Source organism: Miniopterus schreibersii (assembly GCF_964146895.1).
Source record: "Miniopterus schreibersii genome assembly, chromosome: 18".
Taxonomy (NCBI): Eukaryota; Metazoa; Chordata; class Mammalia; order Chiroptera; family Miniopteridae; genus Miniopterus; species Miniopterus schreibersii.
This window is the reverse complement of record NC_138121.1, coordinates 8,710,256-8,734,677: the sequence shown is the minus strand read 5'-3', so window position 1 is coordinate 8,734,677 and position 24,422 is coordinate 8,710,256. Positions and strand designations below refer to the sequence as shown.

The following is a 24,422-nucleotide window of genomic DNA, read 5'->3' as shown; positions in this document are numbered from 1 at the left end:
CAAGGATGTGGACAAATCAGAATCTTCATACATAGATGGTGGGAATGTAAAATGGTGTAACCACTTTGGAAAAGTCTGTCCGTTCCTCGAAAGGTTAAACTTAGAGTAACCATATAACTCAGCAATTCCACTCCTAGATGTATAGCAGAGAATTGGAAACTTAGGTTCACACAAAAATTTGTCTATGAATGTTCATAGCAGCGTTGTTCATAATAGCCAAAAGGTAGAAACAGGCCAGCCCATCAACCGATGACTGGATAAATAAAACGTGGTTTATCCATACAATGGCACTTTACTCACCAGGTACTTCCCGTGGGTTTTCCTCCTTTCCGGCCTGATTACTCTGTGCTTCCCTGTCACTGCCCCGACACCTATCCCAGTCTGGTGAATAATTTGTCTTCATCTCAGACTGGGAACCGCAGAGGCAGGGCCTGAGGCTGGTGTTCATTCATGAGTCTATCACCTCCCTCGCGGAAGCCCTTTCTCACACTGAATGGGGAACTTGTCTGGGTTCCCATCCTCCATCGCCCCAGCCCACGACTTAGCCCGTGCTTGCCCCTCATATCCCTAATCACTCTGCCCCTATGCTTGCGTCACCACGACTCTGGGCTGCTCCTGTCTGGTGACGCAAGGGCTGGTCTGACGTGGTCGATGCTGAATTACCAACAAGTAGGCACTTTAGGGGAAGTCGAATTTAGGAAGAATATAAATCCCTCTTCCTCAAAGGAAGGCTGAATTGAGGCGGGAAAAAGCCAGATTTCCAGGAAGAGCGTGTCTGCGCCCTCTGCTCCTGCCCCCAGGCGCAAGGCCAAGAGCGAAGGTGCGGGGACGTCATAAACCAGCCCAAGGGAAAGGGTATCGGGGAGCCTGTGCTCGGGGGGGCGTGCGCCTACCCCCAGGTCCGGCTCTAGCCCGGGCGGAGCCGACGCCAGCCCAGGCCCTTTCCCCAGCGCCAGGGGGTGGGCCCAGGTGCGCCCCGGGGGGAGCGCGGCCGCGCAGGTGCCTGCTCCCTGCGCCTGCGCCAGGTGCGCTCCGCCCCCTCCTCGGCCGGCCACCTTCGGTGGCTCCTTCAAGGCGGCCGCCATTGGTTTCAGTCTACACCGAGCATTTGGACGTGTGGCGGGGTCCGAACGGTGGGCAGTCGCCGTGTGTCACTGGGGGCAAGGGGGCTAGAGAGGAGCGTTCTCCCGCCCTGTGGGCGAAGGAGGTAGAGAGTCCTTACGCCGAAGGGCGGAAAAAGGCTTTCTTTCCGAGACTTCGGCCCGAGCGCCGGCGCGGCCCCTCAGCGGGCGAACGCACCTGAACGCGGGGGCGCCCCAGTGCGCGTGCGCGGCAAGGGGCTTCCCGCACCTGATCGCGAGACCCCAACGGCCAGCGGCTGGAAGCTTCGCCTGTGCGCGCGGCCGAGGGGAGCTAGTTGTGGAGCTAGTCATGGCGCAGCTGTGCGGGCCGAGCCCGTGCCGGGCGCTCCTCGCCCTGCTGTCAGCGCTGCTCCTCGTCGGGGCCGAAGCGGCCGACGGAGAGCGCGACGTCCACGGTGAGTGCCCGGGCGGCTCTCCTGGGAGGAGTGAACGGCCCAGAGGCCGAAGGCGGGGCGGTTAGGGGTAGGATGTGGGGGGCAGGTTGGGGTCTGAGGGGCCCTGGGCAAGGTCTGACCGGGGGGAATTGGCGGGGAAGGAAATTAGGGGCGACTTGGTGAAGCTCAGGGGGTGTGGTGGAGCCAGCTCGGGGAGAGAGAGCCTTGCGAAGGCGTTTGGCAGCTCTCGGGAGTGAGGACCGGCGGAGTCAGGGTTGAGAAAGTTTCCTGCGGGTGAGGGAGGAGACTAGCGCGCTATTGACCGAGGAACAGCACGGCCCCTCCGTGTGGCCGGAAGGGGTGAGAGGCCCGCCGGACCAGCGTCTTCCTGGCCGCAGAAAGTTTCAAGGCCCAGGAAAGCCCAGGGAGGCCTGGCCTGAGAGGCTGGGGGTCGGATTAGGTGACCTGGTGACAGAGTGCTTCAGGGAAGAAGGCCCCACCCCACCTTTTTAGATACTGGACCTCAGCCTCGCTAGAAACCTTTTCTGGTTCAACCGCAGTAGAGCGCTTTCAAGAAGGAAGGTGATTCTCGGTGATATCCACAGGAAGGAGAAGAAAAGCGAAAGTGTTGGAGGGGAGAAATTTTTCCAGATGCCAGGGAATAAGAAAAGTATTGGCACCCTGGCTGGGTGTTTCAGCTGGTTGGAGCATCATCCCGTACACCAAAAGGTTGCGGGTTCGATTTCTGGTCAGCGCACATACCTAGGTGCTGGTTTGACCCCCGTCAGGTCGCCCACGGAGGGCAACCGATGTTTCTTTCTCACATCGATGTTTCCCCCTTCCCCACCTTCCCTGCCACTCTTTCTAAAAATCAATGGGAAAAGTATCCTCCAGTGAGGATTGACAAAAAAAAAAAAAAAAGAGTATTGGCTTTGAGGAGCTGGGCTTGCAGCCATTTGATTGGTCCCTAAGAGGTTGGTGGAGCCTAAGTTGGGATTTAAACCTCTTCACTCTTAAGGAAGTTCAGCTTGAAAGGCCTTTTTTGAACAGGTGTTGTTAGAATCTTAACTGCTTGAGACAAGCACAAATGGACTTTGAAAATAACTCTTGAAAGAATTCATTGATTCAGCAAAACTTATTGAGCCCCTGTGCTATGTGTCTGGGAAAGTGCTTGTGACTCATAAGCCAGGTTTCTGCACTCACAGAATTTATATTCTGGTGGGAGAGACAGAGACAGTAAACATTTAAATAAAGAGCAGTCATCACAATATTAAATTACTAAATGAACAGGGCGAAGTACACGAATGAGGTGATATAAGATGATGGGGGCCACTCCCCCCCAATATAATTACCTAAAATGTTATTCTCTTTTTTTTTTAATATATCTTTATTGATTTCAGAGAGAGGAAAGGAGAGGTAGAGAGAGAAACATCAATGATGAGAGTCATTGATCAGCTGCCTCCTGCATGCCCCTGACTGGGGATCGAACCTGCAACTCGGGCACGTGCCCTGACTGAGAATTGGACCATGATCTCCTGCATCCTAGGCCGATGCTCAACCGCTGTGCCATGCCTGGCCGGGCTATTCTTGTTCTTGGTTCATTATTATTTAAAATTTTTTTTTTTTAATTAAATTTACTGGGGTGACATTGGTTAATATGATCATCTAGGTTTCAGGTGTTGTGGGTTTCTGTGTTACAAGATCTGTATATTGCACTGTGTGCCCACCACTTGGTTCATTGTTCTTGCAGTGTCAACCAGGATTTGTCAGCCCTTCTTCACTTTTGTAGATGAAGTAATTATGTTAAGGATGTATATATAGTACCTTCCAGTTACCTGGCCTGGACTTTGTCAAAACTGAGTTTGGGGCTAATATCTATTGCTTACTCTGATCTTACATGTATTATTTACTCCTTGAGATAACCTGGTGTGGTGGTCAAGTTACAGATCTTATCTAAGGTCACACAATAGTAATTGACAAAGCCAGCTCTGGCTGCAGAGGCCTTTTCTGCACCCAGTGGCCTCCTGGCTACTGCAGATGGCTGGACCTACTGACCTTTCAGAAGTACTCCTGTCTGACTGGGTCAGCTAATGCCCTCACTTATCTGAAGTTGTTTGTTTGAAAGCTTTCAACCATTTTTGACTTTTTTTCTTTCCCGATTGCTTTGATTTTCACTGAGTGAGGTGTTTCTCCAGGCACATGCAGCTGCATAGGCTCTGCCAGATAAGTAGGGTGGAGATGGGAAAGTGTGTAGCGAACCAAACGTTAAGGGGGCGATTATAATGGTAGATCGAGGAGTTTAATCTAAGTGAAGACACGAGGGGGCTGAGGAGTCATGGAAGGGTCATAAGGCCAATGAATTGTTGGAGGGAATGAACAAGATAGGTAGGATGTGATGGGCAGTGAGTGAGATGCATGAAGCTGAGGTTCTGAAGAGAGGCTGCAGTTATTGAGACAAGGCCTAGGCATGACCATGGGAGAGAGAGTCTGGGGGAGGGATAGGATCATTGGAGAAGAGGAGGTCTAGGAATCAAGAGGTCAGGAAGGTTCAAGGATCACCGGCCTGGATATGGAAATCACTAAGAATGATCATGGAAGGAGGAGGAGTGGCTGTGAGCCTGGAGCTAAAGTCATGGAGAAGTGAGGTGTAGTGGTCTGGGTCAGAAGATGATGCACGAAGTAAGTACGATCTTCTCTGATGACAAGATTTTTAACTGGGGGTTGGGGAGAGGATGGAGGGAGAATGGTCTGGAAGTAGCACCTAGGAGCTACTTGGAGGGCACAAGAGAAGGCATATCCTCAGGGGAGACCCGATTAGGTTAGAGATAAGAAAGGGACAATGTTTAGAGAAGTGATTGAGAAAATGATTTTGCCTAAGATAGATCTCAAGTAGAGAGCCCTAAGAGTCAGGGAAAGGGACACAAAACAGGATGATGGGAATGAGAGGTAACTCAGGAGCCTGGGACTGATGTGATAAACAGGTAAGAGGAGCATCGTGGAAAGCACAAAGAGATTATAAATTGACTGTTCCCTGAAGGCCTCAAACAGACTTTATGTAACTTGTACAGTTTCTAGAATTGGGATTTTTTAATGGAAAAATTTGTGTTTTGGCTTTGCCTGAAAATATGACCTGGCGCCACCAGGCCTTTGTTCCCACATAGCACCCATGGCTGGGGCCCATCACTCCTTTGGGACAGGCTAGGTACTACTCTCCCTAGGTGTGTATTTATTCACTTGGTCTGCCCTCTATATCAGCAAACAGTTGAGTTGTGATCCCAACCTTAAGATTATGCTCCATTTAGTAAACAGAGGTGGATAAAATAACTCTTTATAAATTGTACAATGAGTATATGTATGTGTACTATTGATGTTGAGGGAAAAACTCCTTATCAGGTGGCCACAAATGTGCATAATTTTTCTCTCTTCCCCAGGTGGTAATTCCTGGTATTTGGAGGGCCCCAAAATATATAATTTTGATCAGTACAAGGACACATAATGCATTCCTCTTCAGAGTAGAACCTCAAAAATTCCTTGCGGGAATGGTTGGTTAGGTGTAGTTCCTGTTGCCGATAACTTTATTCCAGACTGGGGCATCAAAACTTTTGTTAATGGTTACTTGGCTCTAGTTCTTGGGACTTAACACTAAGGACAAATGCAGCATTTGAGAGCCTCTACTGCACTTCAGGTGACCTTCAGTTTTCATCAATCTCTGGGGTTAATTAGTTTACCCAGAGCTTTGAAAAGGGTGAACTTTAGCAAATCTCCAGTAAGTGTATTAATAGTCACTACATTTTTCTCTTCTCCTTACCCCCATGGATAGTTAACCTGGTGGTCAAAGACATAGTGACAGGAGCTAACAGTTGGTGTGGTGATCAGCTGGGGTTCTCCAAAGTAACATCTTCTGGTATTCTTGTCCACCATAGAAGAGGCTCTTGTTCTGCTTGCAGGCAAGAAAGTTTGGTTCCAGGACAGTTTGAAATAATTATTCAACACATTTATTGAGCACATACCAAGCTTTATGTTTAGGCCCTGGAAATAGAGCACTGAAAAAGAGAGTCAGTCCCCAATCCATGGTAGTTAACTTTGTGATGAGAGGAAGACAATACGATAAAGAAATGAACAATGAATATAGATCTGGGGATGAGCACTGCAAAGAAAAGGTAGGTAAGGTTTGGTGTGCTTAATACTGAAAACATGGCCTTTGAGGTTCAAATGGTGACAATCGCTAAAGAACATTCAGGGCCTTGTTTTAGGGTCACTGAGGGAGAGTGGACCTTTCCCTGGAAAAAGAAAGTGGAAAAAGATACTTTCCACCAGAAACATTCCTTTGCCCTGGTCAGCATTTGAAAGTGCAGCCTGTTGTGGAGAAAGCAAGCTTCTCTTTCACCCCCACTGCCCCACCTGTTTCTCATTTTACCTGTCCCCGGAGCCATTTGCTTGCTCACGCTTGTCTCTTGGTAGTTGGCCAGGCAGCCAAGCCTCTGTTTGCCATGTCCTGAGGCTGACAGGGGAAGCCAAATAAGGGATAAGGTAGCCTGTGATTCATGTGAGGGGAGAGAACTCTGAAGGTCACACTGAAATGACTTCATTAACCCCAGGAGGCCTTGGTGGCCTACTGGTCACATGACTAATGCAGAATTCACAGATTAGCCCAGAAGCATTAGCTTATGGATTATGGATGTCTTTGTATGATCCTGATTGCAAATGTCATTTCGTATGTTGTTTCTGACAAGATCTTTTTGAAAACTCCCTGTGAAGGAATGTGAGGCCCAGGAACTTTGGAGAAACTTTTTTTTTTAAAATATATTCAGAGAGAGCGAGGGAGAGAGAAAGATAGAAACATTAATGATGAGAGAGGCATTGATTGGCTGCTTCCTTCACACCCCCTGGTGGGGATTGAGTCCGAAACCTGGGCACTTGCCCTGACCAGAAACGCACCACGATCTTCTAGATCATAGGTCGATGCTCAACCACTGAGCCACACCGGCCGGGCTGGAGAAACCATTTTAGAAATAAGGGTTGCCCTGGCTGGGTAGCCTAGTTGGTTAGAGCATTGTCCTAATATGCCAAGGTTGCAGGCTTGATCCCTGGTCAGGGCACATACAAGAATCAGCTAATGAATGCATAAATAAGTGGAACAACAAATTGATCTAGATCTCTCTCCCCCCCTTCTTTTCCCTCTCTCTAAAATCAATAAAAAGAAAATGAGGGTAAAAATTTAATAATTGTTTTTGAGATGAATCTCACCAATGGGGTCCTGAGTCCATGGCTTCAGAAGCCCCTTAATCTGAAGTCCCTAAATTCACATGTGATACTTTGCCCATGTGTGTCCCAGGGTCTGTCATTTAGAGTCTAAGGCATGTTCTGGGGTAGGGGAATATTAGATATTACAGTAGTTTGTGACCTTTCAGAAGGCCACTCTGTAAATATACAGTATGTCTGTGGTATTGGAATTAGGGTGATTAGGAAAACCATGTCAAGGTTCCTTGGAGGGGAGGTGATAATAAAAAGTATAAGTCGAGAAACTGCTCTAGGGAGAGGGTCCGTTAGGTTTTATAAGTTTCTGAAAATGGTCTGTGATTCAAACAAGATTAAGAACCCTGAATGTGAACTGACAGTCCCATGAAAGACTTTGAAACTACTTGTTTCCAAGTTGTTCATATGGGCTACTGTATTTCTAGTTATGAACTTAGGTAAGGGTAGAATTTATAGTCCTGTTTGAGTGATGAATAGAAAGTGACGGTGGGCAGGAGTGTTGATATCTAAATATTTTATATCTAAAATGTCAAGATTTTTAAAGTTTCTGAATTACTTATCCTAATAATGACAACTTCCAGACACCTGGACCTAGAGGAGATGGGTAGTTAGTAGTTTTCCGTCCTGTAAACAGAAGCACTCAAGTATGTAGAACCTATCTGGCTAACCAAAATAGGTGAATTAAGGCTGACTATAAAATAAATGTCAACTTGGGAATTTGGCATGGTAGAATTGAAACAGCTTGCTTACCTCCTTGGCATTCATTACCTCTTCACTCACAAAATGAGATTCTCTCAGTCCTTGGAGGAAAGGTATTTGCAGTCCAAATGGGTATCCAAGGCTTATTTATTTATTTTTTTTCTCCAGTCCCACCCTTGGGCCTTCTGTCCCTGAACTCTTGATCTCATAATAATCTAGTGGCACAGGACTTTGATCTGTGTGATAGCTTGCCATTGCCTTGCTTTAGGTGAAGATAAGGAACCTGGGTCAGAGACCAAATATTAGAACAAAAGATGCTCCTAGCGCTCAGGAAATTATAAGGGTTTGAAGTGGTGGGGGCAAAACGGGGCAGAAACCAAATATTTCTTACTATGTCACAGATATGATGAGTCCATAATGAGAGCACTGCCTAATCTTCATAAACCTCCGATTTTTTTGCATGATTTTTTTTTTTTTAAGTAGCTAGGCCTAAATCAATGAATAAGGGGGCTTGGTGAGTTAAGGAATATGGGGCTTATACATTTTCCTGCTTTATTGAGAGGCTTATACATTTTTGCTGCATGTAGTATTGTTCCGATGTTATATATGAAGAAATACTAGGAGGTTAGAAAAATGCCCCCAGGTAACTTAGGCAGATAAGAAGGAAACCAGTATTCCTGCAAGTTTAGGTCCTTTATTGGAGTTCCTACAGGCTGTAGTCTATCTTACACACTTTTGCCAAATGACTCTTCTTTATTGTGTCACTCCCCTATACCAGAGTCTTTGGTCATTTCCTCTCTACCTTGTGTGGTTTATAAGCCCTTTGAATTTAGGCTGTGATTGTAATCTTTTACCTTGTGTGATTTTTTAATTTTTTTTTTCCCCTCTCCTTTTTTCTATCCAAGGGAGTCTTGTGGCTGTAATTGAATTATAAACCCCTGGAGAGCAAGGACCACATCCCCAGTCAGAGAGAGTGGAAGAGAGAGACATTGATGAGAGAGAGGAACATCGATTAGTTGCCTCCCTGCCCGTGCCCTGAACTGGGGCCAGGGATGGAGTCTGCAACTGAGGCATGTGCCCTCGGCCAGAATCGAACCCAGGACCCTTCTTATGCTGGCCGATGCTCTAGCCACTGAGCTAAACTGGCCAGGGTGACTATTAATACCCCCTTTCATTCTGAAAAGTGTCTTGAGGATAAATTATGTAGTCACTCTATTTACATAACATAGCTATCACAAACACTTGTGGCTTAGTGCTGCTCAAGATACTAGGGAATTTAGTACATTCAGTTTTAAATACATGTAATTTTAAATTTTTTAACTGAAAATTTAAAGCAAACAAATGGGACCATAATCCATTGTCCAGATAAAGCCACTGGTGATTTACCAAAAGATACAGATGGAAAAGAAAACCTGTATGGAAACATCTCTCTCCTTCCAGAATCAAACCCAGGACTCTTCCGTCCGCTGGTCCCTTGAGGGTTAGATTCATACATGTGTCTAAATTAAAAGTTTTAAAAAGGAATTATGATACAGAAACCATTCTTTTGCTTTTTCCCCATCTCAGACTTAGCCATGTTTCCATACCAGCACATACACATTGGCCTGTTTTCACAGCTCTGGGTATTCCATTATGTGGATATCTCAGTTATTCACTGGCACAGACAAGGGTTCTTGGTGGTGGACTTTCAGGTGTTGTAGGTCTCTGAAAGCCAAGCCCTTTGTGGATGTGGTAAAAGTTGCCCCTGGTCTTTGAAACTCTTGAATTATATGACTCATTACTTTCTTTGCTTTTTGATACTGAGGAGTAAAGTGTACCTTGTCTTATTTTGTGTGTGTAAAATATGATTTTTGCATGTCCAAGGATTTTTATATCAAATAATTTCTCTTTGGCCATTATCTCTTAGAATTCTAAATGGCTTCAGTGAAGAGAGTAGAGCTGTTTTTAGTGATGGAAGGGTGTGCTACAGCGTTTTTAGCGAAGGATAAACCTGAGGAATGTATGGTCAGTGCTGTTAAAGAAATGTGAACCCTAAAAAAAAAAGTGAACCCTAGCAGTCAATGTGATAGCTTTGGACTACACATATATGATTGAGTTCTGTAGGGGTGGAAAATCTAAACAGGGTGTTTTTTATAAATGCTCTAAAAAAAGAATTGGCAGGCTGAGTACGATTTTTACATTTTTTAATGGTTAAAAAATCAAAACAGTTTTTCAAGACGTACAAATTATGTGAGATAAAATTTTAATGTCCATAAATAAGGCTTTATTGGAATGACAGCCCTGGTCATTTATTTACATATTGTCTGAGGTTGCTTTTATCCTACAATGACAGAGTGGAGTCAAAACTGTGATAAATGGTGATGGGAAAAAATAAAATTTAATTTTAAAAAATTACAACTAAAAATAAAAAAAGAACTATGTGGCCCACAGTGCCTGAAATAAGGGCAGTCCTTGCTTTGCAGGGTTTTTAACATGCAAGAATTTTCAATTGCTACACTTTCATTAAATAATTTCAGTCCTGTAACAACAGGGCTCAGATTTCAGTTACCACAGTATAGTAACTGTGAGTACTTGGGTACAGGTTTCCCCTGCTAGCCCTACATGCAGTCACAAATCTCTGTAAACTACACGTGTGACAGTGACTAGTCAGTGCACATCTGTTCATACACAACAAAGCATGTAGTTGTGTTGTCTCCTTGTTTCCCAGTGATAAACCTATGTGACAGTTTATAAAAAAGGTTTATCAGTAGAGGGAATTGGCCAAAAAAGACTCCAGTGCAGCAAAGAGAAAAAGTGATAATGTCGGAAGTGAAATTCCAGCGGAGCATAAGTGGAGTGAGTGATAGAACTGGCTGACTGGGAATGCTGGCTGTCTCTAGTTGAGAGACTGGATATGCCCCCAGAGGACCTTAGTGAGGGCCCACTTAGCCACAGAAATGTGGCAAAAAGGATGATGTCCCAGAGGAAGTAACACTGGCAAAAATAAAGTCTCAGAATATATTTATTTATTTATTTATTTTTAGATCCTTACTTGAGGATATGTTTTTCATTGATTCTGGAGAGAGAGGAAGGGAGGAGGGAGAGAGAGAGAAAAAGAAAGAAACATCAGTGTGAGAGGGAAACATCAATCACTTGTCCTTGCTGTGCACCCCAACCAGAATCAAACCTACAACCTAGGTATGTGCCCTGACTGGGAATCGAACCTGCAACCCTTTGGTTCACAGGAAAATACTCCAACCAAGTGAGCCACACTGGCCAAGGCTCAGAGCAATTTTATTACATTGAAAGAACGAAGGGTAAAATGTTGGAGGCTGATCCAAACCTAGAAGGAAGTATGACAATTCCCTTAGGCGAGTTGAAAAGATGAGTGCTCCATGGTAAGTTACACTATGACTGAAGACCATTGCAATCACTGTTCAAACTACTATTGGTAATTTTTTACAAAAAATGTAAGCTCTTCAATTTTCGAGTTTCTAATGTTTTAACTTACAGTATACTAAAGAAATATTTGTTTTACTATTTTTCATTCTGTACCTTTATAACCCATAGTTTTTAATGTTTTTACCAAAAACTTTTAAAGGTCTTGAAATAGTCATGTTTTATCCTCTTGATTTGTATGATTCCATACTAGCATGAAAGGCAAGTACTACCTGTATGTGCTACTTGGCCCATCGTAAAAGAAGTTTACTGACATTTGGTCTAGAGGAAACAGATGGTGGTTGGGAGGAGGAAGACCATTTCATGGCAGGCTTCAGGCTTGTGAGATGATCTGACTTTCTTATCAGGCCTACAGTGAGGCAGGATGTTCTTCAGTTTATAGCACTCGTGGAAGTAAAAAGTGTATCAGGGACTAGAATCCTAGGAAAGTTATTTTTGTTTGTTTTAAATGTGAACTGACTCTGAATGAGTATGAAAATATGAATAAAAGAAAACACCAAGTTCAAGATGGTTGTTAATTGCAAGTGGGATTGAAGTGAGGGGCATAGAAAGTATTTTAGCTCTGTCAATGTTTTAGTTCTTTAAAGTGTTACAATTTGATAAAGCTGAGTAGATAAACCAGTGTTATGATGTTTTCTGTACTTTTCAGAATGTTTGAAATATTTTATTAAAGTAAACTTTTAAACTTAGTTTTCAGTCAGCACAGCTGCAGTTGTGCTTTTTATTTTTATTATTTTCTGTGCATTTTTGAAGAATGATTAGACATCATCTTTTTTAGCCTGTGATTAGATTGGTAGTGCCTAGGAGCCTACCACCAGGCTACCATTTCTGTGCTGTCCTTGTTAGGAAGTGACAGCAGATGGTTCCATCCAGCTGCACACAGGGAAGTTGTCTGAGCCACTGGCTAGGTGTCTGGGTTAAAGCTTTAGTGATTTCAGAACCTGAGAAACCTGTTTTCCATGACAAAGATCCTCCTGTTTGGTAATTTTGTAATAGCTAATGTTCAAAATGCCTGCCAGGGTTTATAATTAAACTGTTCATATTTCACATAATGTGTGATTTTTAACCGGTTTTGGTGCTCTTCCAAGAGTATGTTACTGTTGTTTGAAGGCAGAAATTCCATTTTTGCATATTGCGAAGCTAGTATATCCAAATTTGGTTCCCTTCAGCTTTTCTTACTCTGTATTTTGAAAACAGTATTTAATTTAATTTTTTATCCTCACCCAGGGATATGTTTATTGATTTGAGAGAGAGAGAAACATCGATCGGTTGTCTCCTGTATGTGTCCCGGCTGGAGGAGTGAACCTGAAACCTAGGTATGTGCTCTGACCAGCAGTCGAGCCTGCAACCTTTTGGTGCATGGGACAACACTCCAAACCAACTGAGCCATCCAGCCCGGACAAAAGTGTTTAATTTTGCACTAGCATTTGTGAGCATACAAGTAGGACTTAGGACATTTTTCATGATTATTTCCTAACACTATTCTAAGACAATGTATCATTTTGTCATCTCCTTAATAATAGAATTATTCATTTAAGAAATAACTTCCTGCCTGGCCGGGCGTGGCTCAGCAGTTGAGCATCCACCTAGGATCCAGGAGATCAAGGTTCAATTCCCAGTCAGAGCACATGCAAGGCTGCGGGCTTGATCCCTAGTCCGGGACATGCAGGAGGCAGATGATCGATGACTCTCATCATTGATGTTTCTCTCTCTCTTTCCCCCTCTCCCTTCCTCTCTGAAATCAATAAAGATATATTTAATAAAATAAAAAAGGAAAGAAAGAACTTCCTGAAAATTTGTCCAACAAATCCCCCTTAGCCTTGCCCAGTTCCTTTAGTATGATGTTGTCCCTGACCCTGTAATAGAATGTGACTGAAAACAGAGGCCCAGCCAAGGGCATGGCCTTGGTGAGCCCTCAGATTGTGATAAAGGTCTTCAAGAATGTTGTGGCTTTTAGGCAACTTCAGTGTCCTGTTTTTCCCACTGCCTGGTACTGTAGTGGCTTTTTCAGTCTGAGGAGGTCATTACAGTTGTACTCCTAAGTCAGACCAGTATGAATTGAGTGCACATCCAGGTCTTCTGCTCACTTAGCTTAACCATCCAACCACACCTGTGTCCTCGTCTGTAAAGTGGGGATGTTACTACATGATTCACAGTTTTATTGTGACCATTAGAAATAGTGCACATAATGTGTCTGACATACTACTTGGTGAAGGCAATAAACGGGGTGTCAAGAAATAAGTAAATCTCTGCATTTTTATTTTAATCTGGATCTACCACAGTACAGTACTTTCACCTTTTTTTTTTTTTTAAGTTCTTTTAAGGAAGATAAGTCTGAGACGTCGTCTTATATACTGAAAGTATTTCTGGTTTCTCATACAAGCTTTTTTGAGAACAACAAAAGAGAAAATGTTTTGTTATTTGGGATGAAAGCCAAGAATATATAGCCTGTGTTTCCTAAAGGAACACTGTCGCCTTTGAAACAAACAAGCAGACACTTATTTTTCATGAGCTCACTTCTCTCAAGTCTAGAGAGTAAAAACTTATATCATAGAAACTCAAAAGCAGTTTAGTTAGTAACAGCATGTGACAAAATGAGATTTTCCTCCATTCGGCACGGAGCTTCTGTACTCACAGAAAGCACTTGTCTTGACACAGTAGGGGATGGTTAAATTTCATCTTAATTGAACCTAGTTTGGGCCAATTAATCTGCTACTTAGAGCTCTTTTACTTGAATAAGATTTGATTGAAAAAGATATTCTTTTCTCTTTTTATAAGAATAGGAATTTTCAAGTGTGCACAACAAAGTAATAAACAGTTTTATGAGCCCCCATAAACCATCACACAGCTTTGACAATTATCAATATTCTCTCCAGACACAGTGTTTTGTCTAACTTTTCTCAATGAAGAGACACTTCTAGATTTCCCTGGGACAAAAGTAAAGTTTCCCCATCTTCTCCTACTGCACCCAAGGAACCTGGAAATAGGCTGCTTTTGAAAGTTAAACTATGAAATCGGTGTGTGGTAATTGAGAGCAGCTGTGAGCAGCTGTCTGCGATAGAATGGCCTCCTGGGCCTGAATGATTAGTAAGGAAGGGACCAGCACATCCTCAGAAGGAACATTCCAGTCAGGAAAGGAAGCGTCCCAGAGGCAGACCCGAGGGAGAGGATGTGCCTGGGAACCCTACTTTCTCAGGTGGTATGCTGGTGAATGTACACATCCAGCCCGCTTGACAGTTATTTTCTCAGTATCCTCTTGTGTGCATCCCTGTGTGTGTGTCTACTACCCCTGTAAAGAGGGCCACATTCCAGGCAGTGTTGACTTCCTTCACCAAGGAAACTGCCATCCACTCCTGGATAGGCTTTTTCCCCCTGTTCTTTACAAACCCTGAGGTTTCCATACTTATATAGATTGTGTATCTGGCATCTTTGCTTATGAAAAGCCACCAAATTTCCACTCTTTATACTGCGGTCACCCTGTTGCATTGGTATCTGGTGGTTCCTACTTTGAGCTTCAATTGACCCTCTCTCGGGGTTTGTTTGTTTGTTTATTTATTTCCTCACCCAAGGATATTTTTTCCATTGCTTTTCAGAGAGAGTGGAAGGGGTAGAGGGAGAGACAGACAGACAGACGGACATTGATGTGAGAGAGACCCATTGACTGGTTGCCTCCCACATGAGCCCCGACTGGGGCCAGGGATCGAGCCTGCAACTGAGGTATGTGTCCTTGGCTGGAATCGAACCCTAGACCCTTCAGTCCACAGGCTGACACACTAACTACTGAACCAGACAAGCCAGGGCTCGAGTTTTGTTTTGAGATATAATTCACATACTATATGGTTCACCCATTTAAAGTGTACAGTTCCACCCTTGGGTCTTTTCCAAAAAGGCAGTAGCTGAAAGTACTTAGGAAGCAAGGACATGGCGGTCAGGGTGCTTCTAGGGCTCTCAGCTTGGCAGGGCATGGGGCAGGCTGTTGCAGCCTCTAGCAGTTGGGTGCTCCCTGCCTTGATGATGATTTCAGTTCAGGTCATAAGTGGATCCACTGTAGATCCTCACTGTCTTGTCTCGATAGCAGTGCTGCCACTGACATTTTACCAGCCATGTGGGTACGGCAGAATCATACACCAGAGAGCTCTCCTGCCTTATTTTCCCTGGGCCATGTTGACTGGGTATATTTTGTAACCTTTGGCACATTGTTGAAAGTACCTGCTCCAGGTACACCCAGCTGGTTCTGGTTGCTGTGTTATGGACAAAAGGTATCCCTACTTTCTTAAAAACTGCTTTTTTAAGGTATTATTTACATACCAAAGACCATTGGTACATTTACAGAGTTGTACAACTACCCCCACAGTCTAGTTTTGGAACATCTCTATCATCTCCAAAAGATTCTTGTGCGCATTTGCAGGAACTCCACGCCCCACTCTTCAGCACTAGGAATTAGTAATCCATTCCTTGTCCTATTGATTTGCCTTTTCTGGACATGCTTATGATTTTGTTTGTACCCCATGTCCAGGTAAGGTACATTTTAACTGGTGGTTTCATTGATAGTTGCTTTCAAATGAACAATTTCTCACTTCAGAACATGCTTTTCCTGCTATACCAGTAACGTGTGATTTATTGATTGGGGGGGTGGCGTTCTGGGAGGTGTTTTGCACAGCACCAACCTTTTTTGTGCAGACTGATGTTTTGTGGAACATTTGGTTTCATGTTCTTCACTGTGACACATTTTGGGGGACAAGAGAAGCACAAATCCTTCTTTGTTTTCTAGAGTCATCCTCTAGTTGATGAAGTAAACCTAACAGACATGAAAACAACTAGAAAGGAGTAAATGACAACATGGAACCAAGTGTTAGGCCCTGGGATGTTTATCGAGATGCTTATTGAGCACCCTGTGCTAGTCGCCCAGAAGGCAGATTGTGGAGGCCAGGATGTGTAGCGAGAGGCAGTGTGGACTCATGATCACGTGGGAGGGTGATACAGTGGTACAGGGCAGATGTTGACTCACAGGGCCTTTTTAAGTTGCTTTCAATCCTCCTCACTCCTCCAGGAGAAAGTCTTATTTTGATGACGGTGATACCTCCAACACTTGCTTATCTCTTACTTTTTTTAAGAGAGAGAGCAGATTGCTAGGCCTTTCTCAGGCAGATGTATCTGGCTGGAATTTGATAACATTGTTTTGTTTCCTTTGTACTAGAGTGGGGCCAGATTTGGGGGCACTTTGGTATGCTCAGGTGGGAGCCATTACAGCACTGGAGCAGAGGAGTGACCTGAGTTGCCCTTGGAGCTGGGGGTTGGCAGTGGGAGGGAGCTAGAGTTGGGGAGTTCTTTCTGAGGTTCTTGTGGTAACTTAAATATGCAAGGAGTGGATAGAGAAGGTTAAGAAAGTTCCTCATGAGGGTTGCTAAGAGTGCCAGTGTGCTTCCTTCCCAACCTCCCATCGCAGATGCTGACCTTTCAGACACAGCTCCCCTTGGCCCCCTGTAATGGGGCACGCATTCAAAAGGACCTTGAAGTCTGTTTTTTGCCTTTGAACGCCATATTTCTATACTGGATGTGTGTGTCTTTGGTAATCAGGGCAGGGACAGAATTAACATGCAACCAGAATACAGTTGGTATCTTTGTCATTAGATGATGTCCTTCTTTCCTGTACAAGAAAGGAATCACCAAGGGGGCCTGATAGTGACCCTGTAGAAACAGCTCACAGAGCAACTGTGCTGGAATTGAGGCTCTGGCCCTCCTTTTGGGGCTCTGGAAAACCGTCAGCCTCCTCTTGCAGGTCTGGGCATGTTCTTTGTTGCTGGGATTGCCCTGCCAAGCTAACTGGTCTCTGCTTTGTGTTTCAGACTTTTGCCGAGTTCCAAAGGTAGTGGGAAGATGCCGGGCCTCCATGCAGAGGTGGTGGTACAATGCCACTGGCGGATCCTGCCAGCAGTTTGTATATGGAGGCTGTGGTGGGAACGACAATAATTACCTGACCAAGGAGAAGTGTCTTGAGAAATGTGCTGATGTCACAGGTAAGACAGTGGTAGTTGAGATGTTATTACTTAGAGTCAGTTGATTCACTGGGATGTGAATTACTAGTTCTTCATGGCTGAACCTGGGGGATGTTTTAAAAAGCAGAAGAAACAGGCACAGTGCGTAGGTCGCTCACACAGTGGTTTCACAGTGGTCCCCTCTATCCTCTTCCCAGAGAGAAGAACAGGCCGGGGTAGGGGAAGGACTGCGTTTTCCTTATGACTTCCTTTCTCCCACTACTGAGTGCAGGGTCCCACACCAGACCCTGCATAGGAGGAAATGTCTTCCTCTTGAGCAGAATCCCCCACGTCCACTCAGACAGGCTTGCTCCCTGGGCATTTGGGTTATTTTTACCTCTGGAACAAATGACTTGAGGAGCTCACCCAGCCAGCCAAGTTCTGAGTCGAGTTAAAACTAGAACATACTTCCTGGAGCCCATCCTTCTTCCTGGAATCACCTGCAAAGGATTCTTCAGAACCAAGATAACAGTGACCCTGAGAGCCTCACAGTTTGAATAAAAACCTAAAGCCCCATAACAACCTGCACTGACTCTGAACTGAGCTGCGACGGACCTCTTGATGGCAATGAGACATTGGCCTTCTGGAGCCTGATCTCTCCCAAGTATTCCAGAGACTCCCAAACTACCAAACATTTTAATTGGCAGTCTCCCAAACATTGTTACTTGACTTCCTGCTGCCATTCTTCATGGCTTAGCATTGACATTAGGACTTGATTTTCATTCTGTGTCAGGATGTGCTGGTGTCTTTACTGCTCCCTGCATACCACCAGCCTGTGAGCCCGTGTCCTGCATCCTTGTGGGATTTTTATGTCTTCTCACTCACTGGTTGTAAGCTGTCTCGGCTTTGTGCTGTGCATTAAAAAATCAGATAAAACTTATTTTAAAGTTATATGTAAAGATGGGGAAAACAGTGCCCTTGGCTATGACTTGAGGTTTGAAACATACTGCTGAGCACCCAAGCCCGTGTGACTGAGCGCCTTGAGGAATGTGTTACTGATCTTTGTGTGCCTGGTGCCCAGCAGGCGCTCAACAAGTGTTTGGAGAGCTGGGGTGGCAGGGTATTGTTTTTGAATCATACAGGTGAGCTCACATTTCAGGGAGCACCTGGCAACCTTACCACATGGAGACTGAGGAAAATAACATTTATTGTAATTTTCCATCAGCTGAGATCAAGTGTGGGGGGAGGAATTAAGGGGAAATGTCATTGCTACTTTTTCTGTTCTTTTCTAATTGAGTTGACTATAGGAAGTGTACCTGCCTATTCTGGTTGTTCCTCATTTTCTCAGGAAGAGAGTTGTTTTTAACAATGCGAGCAGTAGACACTAGGCATTAAGACAGGAGGTCACTACAAGGTGGTTGTGTTTTGCTGGAGAAAGGAATAGCTGTCTTTGTTCAGAGTCTGGCCCTAGTCTTAAGGGCCCAGAAAGCTCCTTCTTGGTACCAGAGCATGTCTCCATTGCCCATCTCTTGAGGCGTCTCTCATGAGTCTGTATAAGAGCTTGAACTACGAGAGCAGCTAGGCACTGTGGCCTTTTGCCAGCATGTTCTCTCCCAGGCAGGCAAGCTCTGTGGGAAGCCACATGATAATGAGAATGCCAGTTTATTAATTTATAATAACCAGAACCACCCAAGGGACCAGACACTTGGGTCCTGTGCCTGCACCTGTAGTCCATGTAGGCAGTCCTCTCGGCCAAGTTCCCAGAAGATTGCTTGATGAAGAGAGAGGCAGAACAAGGGGAGCTGGTTTGTGACATGAATGTTTAATGGCATCTGGTCAGGCTGGCCTTGTGCCTCTCCAGAAGGTCTGTTGGGATCAGTAGGGAGATGGGGAGTCAGGGTCCCTCCCTCCTGCACCCTGCTGGCACTCCCTTTTTTGTGTTTCCTTAAGTGGCTAGCCCTTCCACCTCACCCCCTTCACTCTGTGTGTGTGTGTGTGTGTGTGTGTGTGTGTGTGTGACATAAAATTTACGATTTTAAGCATTTATAATTGTACAGTTCAGTGGCATTAAGTACATTCACATAACTTTTTATTCATTAGATGGGTTAATACAGTTAACAGGGTATTTGGCCCTGGAAGCCATATTGTCTTTTTACATTCATTTCACTTGTCTTTGCTCCCAGCAAGTCTATTTAAAGTTTAACCCACAAGGACAGTCTTGGTTCCTTATTTCCAAGTTCTGGCAGGCTTGTGGTCCAGCATGTACATTGAAAGGCCCACATAAAGGAGAAACCGGAGTCTCCATGAGATGTACACAGGGCCACAACTGCTCAGCAACACAGCTTATTTGTTTCACCAGCAATCTTGGAGGGAGGGGCACTTTCTCACTGTGTGGTTTATTTGTCCCCTCGTAGATAACATCATTGATGGTCTGGCCACCAGCAAGAATGGAGCAGATTCCTCTATCCCAAGTGGTAGGTTCTTAAAAAAACCCAAGATGGAATGAGGGCCGTCCAGATGGGTAACTGAAAGGACATTTGTAATATGGGCCTTGTACATGGGCTTCCACCTCCGGGCTCTATTGACTCAGTATTGGCAAACAGGGGCTTTGCCTGGGCTGCCAGCTTCTGGCTCCTTACCAGCATCCTTAACAGAAAGGAGGGCCGGGGGTTCTGCAGTGCTTCTGAGCTGGCCTCAGCTTCCTCCTGGGGGTCCAGGGATTGTGGTCGCTGCCCATGTGGCCCAGGCCCCTTCTCTCTAGGCTGGCCTCTGCTGTCTCACTGCCCACTCACCTGTCCTTGCCTGTTCTGTCTCCTCTCCTCCCTGTGGTCCTTGCCATCTCCCTCCTTATCCTAATGGCCCTGTCCTTTGCCGCCCACCTGTTTCCACTGCAGTTCTTGATCTCGAGCTTTGTGTTAGCTTGCTTTGTAGTGCTGACAGCAGCTGCCCCATTCCTCCTTAATGCTTAAAGGACTCTGCATCAGGAGCCTTGGGGTGAGTGGTACAGACACACTAGCAAGTCCAACCCAGCTTTCCCGAAGGCCCTGCTGGGCAAGACCTTCTGTGGAGGGAGGGAATCTGCCCCCACCCCATTGGAGGACAGCCCCCAGTAGGCTAGTGGCCACACACCGATTGCCCTCTTGGCTCTGGTCCTCTGACACCAGCACTTATGTGACAGTGGGTGTTTATTCTGTGATTTGCAGAATGCCGGAAGTTAGGCTAGAATCGCTTTCCAGTTTGCTAGGCCAGGAATCCTATGACCGTCCTGGCCATTGCTTTGCCTGGGCTGTTTATTCCTGAGCTGGCTTTTCCAAGGTCATCCAGAACCCTGGGGCACTGGCATAATAACTCTGATTTCAGTCCTGTTTCAGAAGAAAATTTCCCCAGGAGAGTAAGGGAAGGGCCTCCTCACTGTGTAGAGAGTGAAGAAGACCAGCTTCCTCATCACCCTAGAAATTGTGGCTGGGATTAGTTTCCATAGCAACCCCTGGAGTGGCAGGTGGGCCTCCCCATCCAGCATTCATTTGGTGTGTGCTGTAGAGCCCATTAGAACCGGGGGTGATAAAGTAAAGCTGCCCACTCGGAAGCTCCACACCCTTCCTTCTAGGTGCCAGTGTCCACACTCCCTCAGTGGGCCCTTCTAGACTCAGCCCCAGCCAGATCATGTGTCCTGTGTTTGTCCCAGCCTCCCTGACTTGGATGTTTGTGTTTTAGCTCCTAGAAGTCAGAATTTTGATGACTCCTCCAGCGATATTTTGAACTACGAAGGTATAACTTTAATACATTTTTAAATTTTAGATGGTAGAAAGTATAACTTTTAAAAAATATTTTTATATGGGCAAGATGTATTTTCTTCAGTTGGAATTGAGACACACTTGAGGATCTCCACTAAGGAAATTGTAGCGTGGGGCTTCCTGACCTTTCCCAGGTGGTGTAGAATGCACGAGGATGCCCCTGGGTGGCAGGCAGCAGGATGTACACAGCGTGCTGCAGGAAGCTGTGCTTCAGAGGCAGTACAGCGTGTAGGCCCTGCCTCTCCCCAGCTCCTCAGAGTCCCTGAGTAGGAAATCAGGAGCCTAGGACAGATCTCTCAGAGACTGGGTTAATACATGGAAAGTGCCTAGAACAGCGCCTGGCATAGAGGAATCTGTGTAATAACATAGTCTGGCTGTAAAGAGAATGATGCAAGAAATATGGAGGAGGGTGTCTAATGGGCTAGATTGGCCACGTCTGTAGTTCACCAGTTTCTGAAGCACCAGTTTCTGTAGAGAGACTGTTCTCCCTTGGCTGGCAGCTGTGGGACTGCCTGGGGACACTCTCACTCCATCTCCCTTCCCCTGGGCCCTGCTCATTTGTGCTCCTCGGCTCTTCCCCTCTCAGAATACTGCAATGCCAAGGCGGTCACTGGGCCTTGCCGCGCATCCTTCCTACGCTGGTACTTTGATGCCGAGAAGAACTCCTGTGGTAACTTTATCTATGGAGGGTGCTGGGGCAATAAAAACAACTATCTCTCCAAGGAGGCGTGCATGAGCCGCTGTTTCGGTGAGTCTGCCTGACCCCTTGATCCAAGAAGCAGTGGTGGGTGGGTGGCCCTCCCTCAGTCCATCCCCCATCCCTAAACCATGGCCTTGGAAAGGCTGTCATCTGGCCTCCATCTTTCTATGGCTCCCTAGTAGGGAACAGGTGGGCTTTGGCCCCAGCTGTTGGGCAGACATGTTCTAGGTCTCCACCAAGGTCACAAGGTCTTAAAGACCTCAGAAGAGCTGGCAGAGGAAGCACCTCAGAAAGAGCCCGCTGTGAAGGCCCAGGCTAAGGGGATCTTCAGGTGGCAGCAGCTCTGGCCAGGGGGAGGACTGTGAGCTGACTTCAAGGTTGTGTGTTCTCTTCCAGGCAAGCAGCTCTATCCCGTCCTGCCCCGCAGCACTAAAGGTAAGTGGCGTAAGCTCAGCTGTGTTTTGCAGTTTCGTGTTGTCTTGGGAGACCTCATCGTTCACCATAAACATCTTTAGCTAGAAAGTTGTATTTCTGCACGAGAATGGCTAGGTGGCTTGGAACATGTGATAGATGTTTCCCATTGCAGAGTGTACACGGCGGATGCTGGGGGTTACTGGAGGGGACACGTCCTGCTGTTAGGTGCGGGAATCTGCTGCACACAGGTCTGAGTCTGACTCCAGGTTTGGGATATACAGAGTTGGTCATGGGTGACAGGAAGGAAGTTGGAGACCTTGCTTTGTGAGAAGCACAGCCAGTGCTGTTGTCCCCGAGCAGTGTGGTCTGACAAGGAGGCTGGGCCTCTGGCTTTTCTGATTCTGAGTCATGGAGGGTAGTGCTTGCACAAAGGACCTGCCACACTGGTTTGGCCTCTTTCCACCTGTTTCCCTAGTAAGCAGCCCCAACCTAGCCTGCTTGCCTGCTCTGTTTTAGAGGAGGGGTGAAGCTAGAACTGGTTTGCCAGGCCTGGGCTGAAATCAGCCCACTTCTGGAGTGCTGGTGGGGTAAAGATAGAGAGGGACTCACCCCTATCTGATTCTGTAGCCAACTGGGGAGAGGGAACCAGGTAGCTATCACAGGAGCCACATTCCTTTGATGGAGCCCCACCTGAAAAGAAAGCATCTTAACTGACCAGTAGGGTGACCACTATTAAATTTACTAGGGCCATTAGGAGCACAAGGGGTCCCCTCCTGGCACTGCTCCAAATACACCCTTACCTCATTCCACAGGTAGCCTCCCACTGCTGGTGGCCCACCTTTCTCTGTGGCTGGTTGGGGGTGGAGCATGTGTGAACACAAAACCTGGGGTTTTATGTTTCCACACACCCCAGAGGTGTATGCTGTTTCCATCCTGGTGTGCAAGGGCTTGGGACTCCTGTGCAGCTTGCCCCTGAGCAGTGGAGGGAAGTAGAGTTGAAGTGCGGCTGTTTGTTCAAAAAGAAGGAACACGGTTCCTCTGTTTGTGTGCACATAGCACAGCGTCTCCCTTTTTCAAGACCAGCTTCTTAGAACTATTGTGACTCTCCTTGATGACTTCCCAGGTGGCCGTGACAGTTTTCCAGACCCTCCCAAGTTGGGTGGAGGGGGGACATCAGGCACAAGGGCTGCTGATCCTAAGCCCTATGCCACCCCACACTGGCCATGGCCCTCCTTGTCCCACCAGTCCTGAGGCCTCTCTCTCATCCCCAGTGGTGGTCCTGGCGGGGCTGTTCGTGATGGTCCTGATCCTCCTGCTGGGAGCCTCCGTGGTCTGCCTGATCAGGGTGGCGCGGAGAAACCAGGAGCGCGCCCTCCGCACTGTCTGGAGCTCTGAGGATGATAAGGAGCATCTGGTGAAGAACACATATATGCTATGATTGCCCAGTCGCCAAGAGGCTGCCCCTCTTCAGGATGCAGGACCCCCTGTTGATGGAGAGAACCTGGGGGTGGGGGCAAGTATAGAATGTGTGTGTGCTTTTTAATAGAGTGATTGATTTGTATTTTTGCAATCATTAGGGCTTTTGGTCTGTTTGTTATTTCAGAAGTTAAGAGGGCTTCCTGGCCTCAGACCAGAGTCAGGTTCTCTTTGATTTCTTTACTCCAGGTATAATTTTCTTTGTCTATATTGAAGCCTTTTGCCTCCTTTCCCACCACCATAGAAGTGATGTTTTAATAGTTTCCTTTGTTTGTTTGATTTGTGAGGTTTGTTTGTTTTTTTTAAGTAAGCAGAAACGAAAGTTTTTTATTAGAATTCTGAAAGGAAGAGAGTAAAATGTACAAGTTCAATAAAAAGGGCCTTCCCTTTTAAAATAAATTTCAGCATGTGCTTTCTTTCTTTATGGGCCTGCTAATTTAAACTCTACCAAAATTATCACAGGACACTACATGGGATGTCCCATTCTAGAAACAAACTGTTAAAGAGCATCTTTCAGATCTTTTGAAATGAAACATATCTTATATTACACTTGAATGCCCGTAAAGTTTTACCAAACACTTAGCCTTATCATCTGTGGTGAGCTCTGGTATTTTCTATTCTAGTTCCCTTTTTAAAAATTCTGGCCATACTCCACTGAATTAGCATGGGGGTTGCTCCTAATTGATTTTTTATTTTTAAATGACCCACCATGGACTGTAACCCACACCTTGAAACACTGCTTGAAAGGCACAGGAGAGTTGGAATAAGGATGCATCCTGTTCAGAGGAAGACCGAGGCCTTCCTAAAATTGGAGTGGTTCTAACCAAAATCATGTGGGCCTCATGATTTTCATATTTTCCTGCAGTTCTAATCTTCTCAGGTCTCCCATGTGCCCCTGCATTGAAATGGGGACAGGGCACCACCCTGCTGAATTCGGCCTCTGGGCTCAGTCCTAATTCTGCTGCCTACCTGTGGGTGTTCCCTTCCTGGCCAATCACCTAGCCCACCTGAGCCCTGTGGCATCTGCAGCTGGCAACATGACTGGTAGACATGGCCAGTCCTGACCAATTCTGCTGTGTTGATCCCTTCTGTAGCAGCTTCTGAATGTGGGCCCCACCCCTAGACGTTCATAAACACATTTACTTGCACAGCCT

At 45.9% G+C, this 24,422-nt stretch overlaps 1 protein-coding gene across 1 annotated transcript; it reads left to right on the top strand.

Annotated features, from left to right (window-relative positions):
- The first annotated feature begins 641 nt into the window (after positions 1-641).
- SPINT2 (serine peptidase inhibitor, Kunitz type 2) lies at positions 642-23,667 on the top strand. Its single transcript, XM_081119802.1, has 7 exons — positions 642-1,537; positions 16,756-16,926; positions 19,299-19,358; positions 20,599-20,652; positions 21,265-21,426; positions 21,775-21,813; positions 23,064-23,667. Exons 1-7 carry the CDS (start codon positions 1,432-1,434, stop codon positions 23,228-23,230), a joined length of 759 nt encoding a protein of 252 aa, XP_080975928.1. The 5' UTR covers positions 642-1,431; the 3' UTR covers positions 23,231-23,667.
- Positions 23,668-24,422: the final 755 nt, after the last annotated feature.

Excerpts from the sequence above, each read along its gene's own strand:
- SPINT2 (XM_081119802.1), top strand. The coding sequence starts at position 1,432 with ATGGCGCAGCTGTGCGGGCCGAGCCCGTGCCGGGCGCTCCTCGCCCTG. Across the intron at positions 19,359-20,598 it reads AGATTCCTCTATCCCAAGTG|CTCCTAGAAGTCAGAATTTT; the intron begins GTAGGTTCTTAA and ends TTTGTGTTTTAG. Across the intron at positions 21,814-23,063 it reads CCTGCCCCGCAGCACTAAAG|TGGTGGTCCTGGCGGGGCTG; the intron begins GTAAGTGGCGTA and ends TCTCATCCCCAG.